The 12162-nt window shown below is 41.3% G+C and overlaps 1 protein-coding gene across 2 annotated transcripts in view; it reads left to right on the top strand.

Annotated features, from left to right (window-relative positions):
* LOC306706634 (activated CDC42 kinase 1-like) overlaps nt 1–11704 on the top strand; it is a 39966-nt gene extending 28262 nt beyond the window's left edge. For both annotated transcript variants that reach the window (XM_079173781.1, XM_079173780.1), the window contains exons 7-17: nt 680–799; nt 1226–1352; nt 1490–1636; nt 2119–2213; nt 2529–2723; nt 2989–3080; nt 4013–4446; nt 4583–5806; nt 7538–7633; nt 9011–9141; nt 9459–11704. In XM_079173781.1, coding sequence (XP_079029907.1) covers nt 680–799; nt 1226–1352; nt 1490–1636; nt 2119–2213; nt 2529–2723; nt 2989–3080; nt 4013–4446; nt 4583–5806; nt 7538–7633; nt 9011–9141; nt 9459–9465 — 2668 coding nt within the window. In that variant the 3' untranslated portion in view covers nt 9466–11704. The remainder of the gene's footprint in view (nt 1–679; nt 800–1225; nt 1353–1489; nt 1637–2118; nt 2214–2528; nt 2724–2988; nt 3081–4012; nt 4447–4582; nt 5807–7537; nt 7634–9010; nt 9142–9458) is intronic.
* Nucleotides 11705–12162: the final 458 nt, after the last annotated feature.

The following is a 12162-nucleotide window of genomic DNA, read 5'->3' as shown; positions in this document are numbered from 1 at the left end:
TCACATTCTCTAGGAAACCTATTTTTCTCTTGAGGGAGTTTTTTTTACTGGTGTGGTGAATTATTTATATTGCTTCTCCACCCAGAAATGTACAGGCTGTTACAGGGAGACTTGGCCCACAAGTAAAAATGAGTCACTGGTTGGCTGACTGTAATGGGTGGTCTAAGTTCTTGGTCTTGCCCAAATTAGTCACTTTCACCTAACAGTTGACACTATGTAGATGCTTGAGAAAAATCTTAATGGCTGGTAGAAATGAGTCACTTTCACAGTTACGGCTGTTATACAATGGTAATGACTACACAGTGTGCCAGTCACTAAGAGGATTTCTCAAACTTCTTTCTCCTCTCAACAAATGGTCAAACATTTGATATAGGTCTTAAAAAAACATATTTCCACCACAATAGAAGCTTACTCCTCTTCATCTTTGTTGATGCTACTGTATTTGGGGGGCTTTGTGAGCATCTGTCACCTTAACAGTGTGCAGATGGTATCAGTAATATGCCGCCTAAGCGAAACCTTTTAAATTAGATTATATGATGGAAACGGCTGCACCTCAATTTCCCAAAATACTCCTTGAAGTTAAAAAGAGTGTAGGTCATACTGTACAGAATACAAGGCACGCATGTTAAGTTTTAAAATGTACAAAAAAAAAGTTATATATTTGACCGTCTATCTTCAGGAACATCCTGCTGGCCTCCGCTCACAGAGTGAAGATCGGAGACTTTGGCCTGATGCGGGCGCTGCCCAACAACCATGAGCACTACGTCATGCAGGAGCATCGAAAGGTCCCCTTTGCATGGTGGGTGGACTGAGAGAGCAGAAAGCTGTACTTGGATGCAATTCAGGCATGGATATGAGTGGTTTTAGTGGATATGAGTGGTTTTAGTGGTTAGGGGAATAGGATTTATTTTATTGCAGAAAGTTTCCACAAATAACTCTAATCAGTCACAGCTGCGTTCCTGCCATGCTGATGATTGTTATGAGAGACTTTTTTTTGGACTATTTGTCAAATTCTGTGTTGGCAAAACCGCTAGCTTTCTTTTCACTGTTTTCATTCATATGCATGTATGATTTTAATGTTTCCAAACACAGTGCAGCTTTTTTCATAAAAAAATAAATAAAATCTTTTAAAGGTAGCGTGGAAAAGCTAAATGCATTGACCAAAGTGAGGATTATCTTTGGACATATACAGTACACATTAAAGTTTTTGTCCGTCCTGCTTCAGGTGTGCCCCAGAGAGTCTGAAGACCAGAACGTTCTCTCATGCCACTGACACGTGGATGTTTGGAGTCACTCTCTGGGAGATGTTCACACATGGCCAGGAGCCTTGGCTGGGCCTCAATGGGAGCCAGGTAAACCAAAGAATATTGAAACACATCTTGAAGCTGAAGTAACACAGGCAAACCCAGAAAATTAGTCACATTTATTCGCATTTATACAATTGTCCTCTTTCAATTATTTTCTCCTTTGTCAAAAAAACCCACCCTAGATCCTGCACAAGATTGATAAAGAAGGTGAACGCCTCCCGAAGCCTGAAGACTGTCCGCAGGATATCTATCATGTGGTGCTGCAGTGTTGGGCTCAGAAACCAGATGACAGACCCACCTTTGTTGCCCTGCGTGAGTTCTTGCTTGAGGTAGGAGAGCTGCCATTCTGGTAGTCAACGTTGTATATCCAGGGTGTTAAATATAAAGTTGTTTTTTTTAAGCCACTAAGCAAAAGATACTTCTTTGCAATCTTGACACCTCCAGCACAGAGAGGCCAGTGTTCCTCCAGCAATCCTCAGAGCATTAATAGATTTTCAGCTCCACCTAGTGGAGTTACTGCAAAGAAGAAACTGAAACATGCCTTCAGCTGGAAGGATAACAACAACTAGCTACAATACGTTTAGATTCAATACTTAAATGCGATACAACGTAGATGTTTGGAATTTGTCTCGACAGTTGCGACACAAAAAATAAATAAAAACACATACCATTTTATTCCCCTCTCCCAATAAAACATTACATATGTCCATGAATGCAAGATGTGACTCATTCATAAATGTTTGTTGTGTTAAAATTAACTTTGGTGTTTCATGTGTGTTTTTTGTGTCTTTTATATGTGGGTGTTTTTCAGACCATGCCCACAGACATGTGTGCTCTGCAGGACTTTGATGAGCCTGACAAACTCCAGATCCAGATCAATGATGTCATCACCATAATAGAGGGGAGGTGGGTGTTAAGTAAATGTTTAAGACTTTGGATAAAATGCTTTCCTCCAAATCTGTAACTTTTACCTTCCAGACTTACCCGTCAACCTTAATACTGATAGATGTTTAAAGGGAAAAAACTAACTAAATAATAACAGCCTAAAAGTATGTTACAGTTGCTGAGTCAATCAATGCTTACTATTAAAATATATTGAATATCTACTATGCTAAATGCACTACATTATAAATATTAACAGGTAGTAAAATGATTTGTTTTTTGGTAATGCCCTGATGATGACGCTCCATGTTTCATCCTCAGTATTTCTGTGTCTTTCAGGGCAGAGAACTACTGGTGGAGAGGTCAAAACAAGCGAACCCTTAAAGTCGGACCGTTCCCCAGAAACGTGGTGACATCAGTAGCCGGTTTGTCAGCTCATGACATCAGCCGGCCGCTCAAGAACAGCTTCATCCACACAGGACACGGAGACAGCAACCCTCATCGCTGCTGGGGCTTCCCTGACAGGATTGACAAGTAGGGACCAGCTTCTGTTTATTTACTTTATGAGGCTTTAGTACCACTATGTCAAAATGTCTCTGAATGACTTCGTAAATATGCATCATAATTATGCCCCATGTTGGAAGTTGGTGGTAAAAGTCTGATCAGTTGGAATAATAAACTCTGACCAATAGATGGCAGTAGCACAATACCACACATTTCCAACTTAGAACACCAAGGTTAGGTAAATTCACTATATTGGCATTTGCTGTAATCAAGTCTGGTGCTCTCTTCCCTCCAGTTTGTACCTCGGTAATCCCATGGATCCTCCTGATGTCCTTGGTGTTGACCTCAATGGTGCTCGGCTCTCACAGCTACCGGGACGAGCTAGAAGTGAGTTAAAGAGCTCCAATAAAGACGGAGACCACAATGATGGCTGTTTTGATCGACAAATACCAAGGATAAACACTCTCGTAAGACGATTCAGTGTCTCTGGGTTCAAACTCTATTTGGCGCCACTGATCCAGACCCGTTTAGCATTTGGCTCAATTTGGTAATTGTGAAATGGTTTGATCACAGATGTAAACAAAATAACACTTGTATTTTCACAACTGATCATAATCACTTTTGTAAACAAACCTAAACAACATTAAAAACTATTAAAAACGTATATTTAACTGTTGCCTATCGCTAATATATAATCAATAAAATGATCAGATTCCATGGTGCAGATTTTGCTTTGGAAATATGGCCACCAAACAGCTTGCTTTTAATATCTCTTAACACTTGCAGACAAAACTTTCATATGTAATCTGACATTTGCCTCCTGCTTTTTCCCCTAATCTTTTTATCTTTGCTGCTGTCTTTTTTTCCCCATCTGTGTCTCCTTTGCGATGGCGGTATTTGCTTTTATTCTTCCAGAGGAGCCTCCTCCTCGCCCTCCTCAACCAGCAGTGTTAATCAAGAGTAAGTCTGGTTTCTCTCAGCAGCTCCTCACCCATTGTTCCTGCCCTCTCTGTTCCCTCCTAGCTCCACTCCTCAAAGGTACATTCCATACTTTTTGTTCTTTGCCTGTCTTTGCAGTGATTCCGTCATCTACTTCAATTTCCTTCCTTAGTATCATTTTTCTCCATCTTTCCCTCGTCGTGTCCCCTCTAACATGCGTGCAGTGTCATTTCTGTGCACAATAGGACTAACTTCAGACCTGGAAAACCTGAAGTGTGTCTTGTATTTTCTGGTGTGGTGTGATCTAAAAGAGCATTGCTGTCATCTCTCTCAATGTTTTTCAGTAAAGTAATTAACATATTGTGCGTTTGTGTTTCCAGAGCCTTGCTATGATCCAGTAAATGATGATGAGGATCTGACTTCAACAGGACTAAAGAGATTTTCACTTCGGAAAACTGGTTCTGTCAAAGGCTTAAAACTTAAACCTGCTGCGTGGGTCTCTGCTTCCAAACAGGGGAGTGGTCGGACTTCAGGCTCAGGCCACAACCCCAACAGTGAAGTGTCCCTCATTGACTTTGGGGAGGAGTTCCCCCCTCCCACTCCATCCCCTTCCCCTGTGATTGAAATTCAGATTCCTTCACTGGCAAAGCTAGCTTTGGAAGCGGAGAACATCATGGACCGGACCCCGCCTCAGAGTCCGTCTAGATCGTTGCCCCGACCCCTTCACCCTACACCAGTAGTGGACTGGGATGCCCGGCCATTACCCCCACCTCCGGCCTATGACGATGTTGCCCAAGACGAAGACGATATGGAGGTACGGTAGGAGGTGACGCAGCACATTTCACATTATGCCAAATTTTCATGGAAATGGGATGTTTATCTCCTGTTCTGATGTCACTTTGATCCATAGTAGAATGTATCAAAGTTGTAAATCTTCTTTCTCCACAAAGGTGAGCTCTATCAACAGCTCAGATCAGCAGCATGAAGAGGAGCAGACTGATGTCCATAACCAAGACGAGGCTCTCCTCTCTGGACCTAAGGTTGAGGGTGACGCTCTTGTTTCCAGGGGTACAGACCTATCAGGTCCGGAGGACAACCTCTTTCTCCCCAGCAGGCAGAGCCAGGTTCTGTCCACCTCCTTCTCCCAGTCAGCTGAGATCTTCCAAGAACTCCAGCAAGAGTGCATGAAGAGGCTAAATGTACCGACTGGAAGTGCTGCACAGTCAAGCTCGCCGTCCCAGTGCTTAGCCTCTTGTCCCCAGACACAACAGACCGAGGAGGGACACCAGCAGAGTGTCTTCTCCTCCAATGAGGACAAACCCCAGATCCCCCCACGTGTCCCCATACCTCCTCGCCCCATAAAGAGGGGCGACTACACATCTGCTCGCTGGTCACGGGATCTCTCCCTGTCACCGACACCAGCTGACATCACAGAGGAAGTTTCAGGCCCAAACCAGGAACGCCCACCTCAGATCCCTCCCAGAGACCCTTTGTCCCAGCCGGGCTCCAGGACTCCCAGCCCCATGGGCCTGGTAGTGGGCTCCCCCCAGCAAAGACTCTACTCTGTCAGCCCCATCACCATGCAGGCTCCCCATACCTCCTGTCCCTCTACACACACCTACGGCTCCTACCTCTCCACCTCTCCAGCTAAACTCATGCCGACCACGCACAGCTTTGCCTCAGATCCTAAATATGCTGCACCCAAAGTGATCCAGGCCCAGGGGCAGGGGAAGGACTCCGCCAGCAAAGGCCCGTGCATCCTCCCCATCGTCCGTGATGGACGTAAAGTCAGTAACACCCACTATTACCTTCTACCAGAGAGGCCCCCATACCTCGACCGCTACGACCGCTTCTTCAGGGAGGCGGATAGCCAGCCCGCCAGCGGTGTGGAGGAAAGGCATATACGGCAAGCTAACACCGCCACGGTGAGACCCATGGTGGTCAGCAGCCAGATTCTCCAGGGACACGCCCAGGGACAGGGGCTTGTCCAGCCGGGCGAGCTGAAGGCTAATTTCTCCTCCAACAATAACAGCAGTCTGGGTGGGCCACGGTCAGGGATGAAGACATCAGTTAGTCTACCTCGCGTCTGTTCAGACGGGCTGACAGCAGCGGTGGTCACTGCTTCCTGCATCAGGACGGACGGCGGCGGGAACTCGGCTGACAGGGTCAAAATGGTAAGGTCGGAGATATTTAGATTGCCTTTTGCAACCTTCATTTGAAAAACACTTCATGTATGATTTTTACGATTTATATCATGTGCTGAAAGGTAAAATGTATCGCTTCAGTAATTAAAGTCCTAATCTTGCTCACTTTCTCTGTGATGATGGATAGTTTAGATGCAATATATCGTTGACCTTATGTCCTCCTTAATGCCATTTTGATCACTTTTTCGTAAATTAGAATTGGATAAAAAGCCCAGTTCTTGAACTAGATAGCCATCGGTTCTTAGCTTCCTGTCACTACTTTGAGAGCGAATGGCTCCATTATTGCTTGAATATCAGTGCAATGTTCAAGATAATCAAGGATGATTCTAATGTAATGCAATGACTTGCTTGACTCCTCTTAAACATTAACTTAAATATAAACATGGTGTACAGTAACTAATTCTTTGAACACAAGGGGGCAACAGAAGGTGTTTTTTTATTGGTTCTCCACTCAGGCCATAGCCTGTAGGGATAATTGTAAATTGTTCCCTTTCTGTTAAAGACATTTTTGGGGCATTTTTTCCCTTTATTTGACAGTGGACAGTGTAGAAATGGGAGGGAGAGAGGGGGGGGGGGGTGACATGCAATAAAGGTCCCAAGGCTGGGAATCAAACCTGGGATGTTGTGGTTATATGGCATGCGCTGCAACCCCCATCTTTCGGCGCAGGCTGAAAACCCACCTGTTCAAGAAGTACTACCCTGAGCCTTCCTCTTAGCACTTATTGTATTCGTATTAGTTCGTTGCACTTATTGTATTCCTTTGTTTCTGCACTATACGTTTTTCTCTGGTTTATGCTCTTAGATACTTGTTTAAGAAAGGAGATGTACTTATGACTTCTGGTGACTAGTAGTTCCCTTGAATACCGATGTTGAATACACTTATTGTAAGTCGCTTTGGATAAAAGCGTCTGTTAAATGACTGTAATGTAATGTACATCAAAATGACAAAGCACAAAAATGTTATATGTCATAACTTATCTAAAAATATGCCAGTGTTCTTCTGAGACAAAGGCCATATTAATGTTTGCTGTGAATTGATTTTTTTAAAATGGGATCGGTTTCTTTTTGTTTGACACCAATTGAACCTGATTGAACTGCAGTCAGAATCACTGCGAAACACCAGAGGCTCTACATCGATCAGGCACTTGGCATTTTGTAGTGGAAACTGAGATCTGTGGCTGCTGTACTGCAGAGAGGAGTTCAATGCAAGAAGTAGAAATGCACTATGCATTCGCTCACTGTTGTAGTTTAAATAGTGGGGGTATTACAGGTATCAATCAATACTGACAACAGATAAATAAAATCATTGACTATGCTGCTAGAAAATCTCATCATGTAGTAACACAGTGTCAGCGTTATCTTGTTGAAAGTAGTGTTGGATGAAGGTGGACTTGCACAAACATAATTTGTGGAACAGGATTTGTTCTGTGACGGAATGGGTGACTGCTTATCAGATCTTGGATAAGTAACAAAAATCTTTTCAAGTAGAGCAGTACAACTTGATTGTCAGATTTGGAAGTGTTTTATATAATTTCATAAAGCTGATTTCATCTCAAAAAAGGGCCCTGTTGTGTTTGTAGGTGCTCCCGAGGTAGTAGTTGAAGGTAGTATTGAGGTTTATCGAGTGATGATCGAAGCCAGGGGACTGTGAGTGTTGTTGGCTGATACGGATACTCGTACTGTTGATCTTGTGTGATTCAGGTGCAGGAGGCCGTTCACGGTGTCACAATAGAGGAGTGCCAAGCCGCCCTCCAAAACCACAACTGGAATGTCCAGAAAGCTGTGCATTATCTAAAGGTGAGAGCATTCAGTTTGTACGCTATGATTATTTTCAGGTGTATTTTAAGAGGTTAATGCACTGCAGTTTCCTTTATCTGTTGTTCATACTGTGATTCTATAGTGATCACAATAATACAGGGTACATATAGTACATAATACATATAGTTTAAGTTATATGTAATAGTTAGTTGAATAATTAAAATGAAGTGTAAAAAGAAAAATAAAGCTTTATACTTTTTCTTTAACCATCTTTTTGTTAAAATAGAGAAAAGATAATTAAAGCTTAATTTATTTATCTTTTACTAGCTCATTTAATTTTCCTATCTTTTTGGTCTTTGAAACACACTCTGTAGCTAAAACCGTGTATTTTTTATCAACTGGTTCGAGGTTAAGGAGTAATAAGTAATTATTTATTTGATGTATTCAATTATATTTTGATCTGATAACCTTTTGCTTTTGTCTTTTCTTTGTGCTCCATAGAGCACAAAAATATTGTTCCAGACATGAAATAAATAATGACTTATTACCTGGAGCAAATAAAAATATTAGTCTCACACTGTTAAAAAGAAATAAAAAGCTGTCGAACAAGAAAGGCAAACTGAATTAATAAACACAACTTTATACAAAGTAATGGCCACAAACATTTTACAGTTCTACTCCATCAAAATATAGACCCTGTGAAGTGGACGTTAATGTTGCAGCACATCAATTACTAGAAGAGACGAGTCCTCAGTGGTAAACACGGGTCCTCAGAGATCCAGATCACTGCATCTTAGATCAGGATCAGGCCTTTAGTCCTTCTCTCTTATAACCTTCCTTTGCACAGGATATAACAACAAACACATCGTCATTCAAAGTTGCGTCATCTCTTTTTTTTTTTTTTTTTACTTTTTATTGATTCATATCAAGATGTGATTGGAGCAACTTTGTTGGACCTTAAGGAAAAATGTGGTCATTGCTGCTGCAATAAGCCGGCTATAGATAGAAAGAAAAAAGCATCTCGACTCATTGAGATGTCTACAGCAGTGTTCAGCTCCCTCTTAGCTGCCTGTGTTTGGGGCAACTGTGTCAGGATTGAAGATGTGTTTGGATGGCAATGGGCACAAGGGAACAGTTGTGTGCTCCTTAATAGTGTTGGCAAAGTTTAGAAAATACAGAAATGTGTTTGAACAAGACACTGAGCTTGTATTAAAACGTTGATTCATTTTACAATGTGCTCGCTGGTGCTGCAATCTCGAGGAGAAAAAACAAAACAAAAGATGAATTCTGCAGTTTTTTTTCCTGAAACATTACCCGACCATGTGACCCTGCTTTATTGCCCCATCTCGTGCGTCTCATCTCTCCCTACGCCTGGCTTCTTTAAACAAATGTTTTCATCTTTGTGTGTCTCTGTAGGTGGAGCAGTTGTTCTGTTTGGGTCTGAGGAGCAGGGCAGAGTGTCTAAAGCTGTTGGAGATGTGTGACTGGAACCTGGAGGTGGCCAGCACTCAGATGTTGGATAACTATGGATCCACAACAAGACATAGGTACCGTATTCTGTAGCTTTGGTCATATATTTGTTTAGATGTTCCCAAAAATTGAATTTGGTCATTTATGACCTTGCTCCACACTATGGCATCAGGTCAACTTTGTCACATCTGTCTTTGGAAAACACATCTTTAAAATCTGATTCTTAGCTGCTGCAGATGTTCCCTCCTCCAAATAAGAAGTATTGCAAGTTAACAGCAGACATATACAGCAGGGAGACAGGCAGCAGTATGATCCAGTGGTGGTGTGCTAGGAGAGTTTAGTTTTTCATCTCATGATTTTCTCAATCTAATCTAAAGCATCCTTCTATTTGCAGACGGTGACAGAAATCTCAAGCTGCTGAGCTCTGATTGGAACTTCCTCCTCCATAAAATATCATCAGAATAAGTGAATTGGCTCCTGACCGGTTTCAAATATGCTTTGAATGCACCTCCAAACAGAAGACTGATTGGAGTCTTCTGATTGATCGAAGAATCAAGCACATTTTCACTGAACTAGCACAAAATACCAAACTTTATTATGGCTCTATTCATACCTAACATGGACTGTGGAAATTCGTTTGGGAGTAAAAAAAAAGAAGACCGTGTATTTTGACCTTTTCTAAAGTTGTTCAGAGACAAAAATCACACTGTACTTGTAAGTTCAATTTCAATTGATCAGCCTGAAATGTGTCATCGTAACAGGTTCCCTACAGTCACAGATCGTGGGCGCTACCCTACTGTGACATGTCCACTTACTAGTGTCCTCACTGCCGCAACTGCGCTGTTCTTTCGATAATGTCCTTAAAACGGCAGTTTGAAAGGGAATCTGAAGAAGGCAAAATTAGTTAAATAGCACATTATACACAGTGGCACTTGCTAAGATTTAATCGAAATACTGTAGAGTGAATACAGATTTGACCTCTACCATGTAAAATGTATAAAGAGACATTTATGTGTTTGTTTACAAAATATTGATAAATTATTTTAATATATTTTGAACACGATGCTAAGAGACGAGAGAAGACTGTTATGTCCGTTACTGGGCAAGTCATTTTATGAATTATTTAAATTAGTATGGCTTAAGAAGAAAAGGGCCATGCAGTCAGTGGACACTTCCTACTAAAACCTTTCCTTATTATTTGCCTCTGCACTTTGCCCAAACATAACTTCCGCGCATCAGCTGAAAACCCCTGCCAGCTGGGTATTTTCTGCATACTATGTTGGCAGCGAATAACCCCAAGGCACAGATCCTGTCCCATAATCATCACTTAAAATAACAAGTGTTATATTTTGGTCAGCAGCTTTGGGGGCAATCATTTAAAACTGGAATGACTTTTCAGCTCTGTGTGAACCTTCTGCTGGGCACGACAATACATTTTCTGACTGGGTATTGTCACAGTAGAGTCCTCAGCAATGAACACGGAAACCTCCGGGCCTGTATTCTCCCGTTTCCTTTTTTTCAGATGCACTTCGTATGCGAGGACTCCACTAAAAGGAAGGGAAATAAAAGGCATTCCACTTGCTTCTAAAAATTCACTTTTCTTTGGCCAACCAAATGCTTTACAGGCATTTTATGGTCGACACACATGACCTTTCGGTGCTATAGAAAAAAAATAACCCTTTTTGCCAACGGGTACCCAACTATGACAATTACAATACAAATGGTTGTCCCCATTAAGACATTGGCTTTGCTCCAACCAGTTCTTCCATATGTCCACGAAAACGCTGGTATGTAAAAAGGTCCCAGCACAACCCGTTTGGGCAAAAGCTCCAAATGGCCTCGGATAATATGGAACCACAACAAGCCTGCTGTGCTTCCTGCTTGGGCAAATTAAGAGGCTTTGAAGAAAAAAAAGAAAGTGTGTTAGGAATATATTTCTAAACAATGTACAGGACTGATTTTGGATGACCACCTCCAGTAAAAGCTTCCTCCTGTGTGCAATAAGGCTGCTGTAGAACCTATAACCTCCCAGTCTGTACATCCATCAGTGCCATCCAGTTGTGTAAACAGAAGTTATGACGTATCCTAGTGATTGAATGCACAGAAAACAGAATCAAATGTTTGGTGACTCAGTTTTCCTCCCCATGGCAGGATAAAGTTGTACTTAAACACTGATTCCAAATCAGTTTTGCCAATGTTCCCCTCTAATGTGTTGTGGTAAAGTTGATTGTTAACCAGTGCGTGAGGACAGATTGATGTGATTGATGGTTCATGTGTTGTTTGTCTTTCTACCAAGCTGCTGTAGTGTGTTGAAGGACTGAAGTGAACCTTGTGGTGTTTTGATCAACACAAAGCCACATTTTTCTGTTGTGGCGTTTATACTCTGATGTTTAAAAACTCTGTTCAGTTCTTTGTTTGCCATATCAGATTCTTTAGAAACTGTCTGCTATTTTAAGTCATTCATATTGTTTTTTTCCTTCAATCGAACTTGCCATTTCATCCTCATTTTGTATGTATTTGCTTCCCAGAATCGGTTTTAAAAGCCTTTTTCATTGTTTCACTCCTCCTGGGTTTGTTGGAATTGTTCCAGAAGTTCATGCTGCCGAATTTATAAATGTATTTTTTATTAAAAGATATTATTTTTTACCCCTTTTTTATTCATCTTTTTCTGTCACCTTAGTTATTTTTAAAGGAACTAGTGATTCTTAGAGGAGATATGCTGGATTTAGTTTTAATTAATAAGACATGTTCCAATTAATGGTCATATGCATACAAGGGCCATATTGTGCTCAGTTCAGGTCAATACTTGTCATTTGGATTTATCCTGGAACATGTTATTATTTTTCTCAAAGTGTTAACTTATTTCTTCTCAAAACGTTAGTCATATAATTAATGTCATCTTAAAAAATACATTATTGCTATTTTAGAAAACTAGTTGATTTGCATGTTTTGGAAAATGAAAATCGTGAAAATGAGGAAGTATGTGTCTGCCGCATCCGTGTCTGCCTCCTTCAAAATGACTGTCATACCCTACTGATATTTTGTGATACGTTTATATTAGTTAAATGTTTGGCATGGATCTGATCTATTTCATTCAT

This window comes from Pholis gunnellus (assembly GCF_910591455.1).
Source record: "Pholis gunnellus genome assembly, chromosome: 14".
Classification (NCBI taxonomy): Eukaryota; Metazoa; Chordata; class Actinopteri; order Perciformes; family Pholidae; genus Pholis; species Pholis gunnellus.
This window is presented reverse-complemented; position numbering and strand designations above follow the sequence as displayed.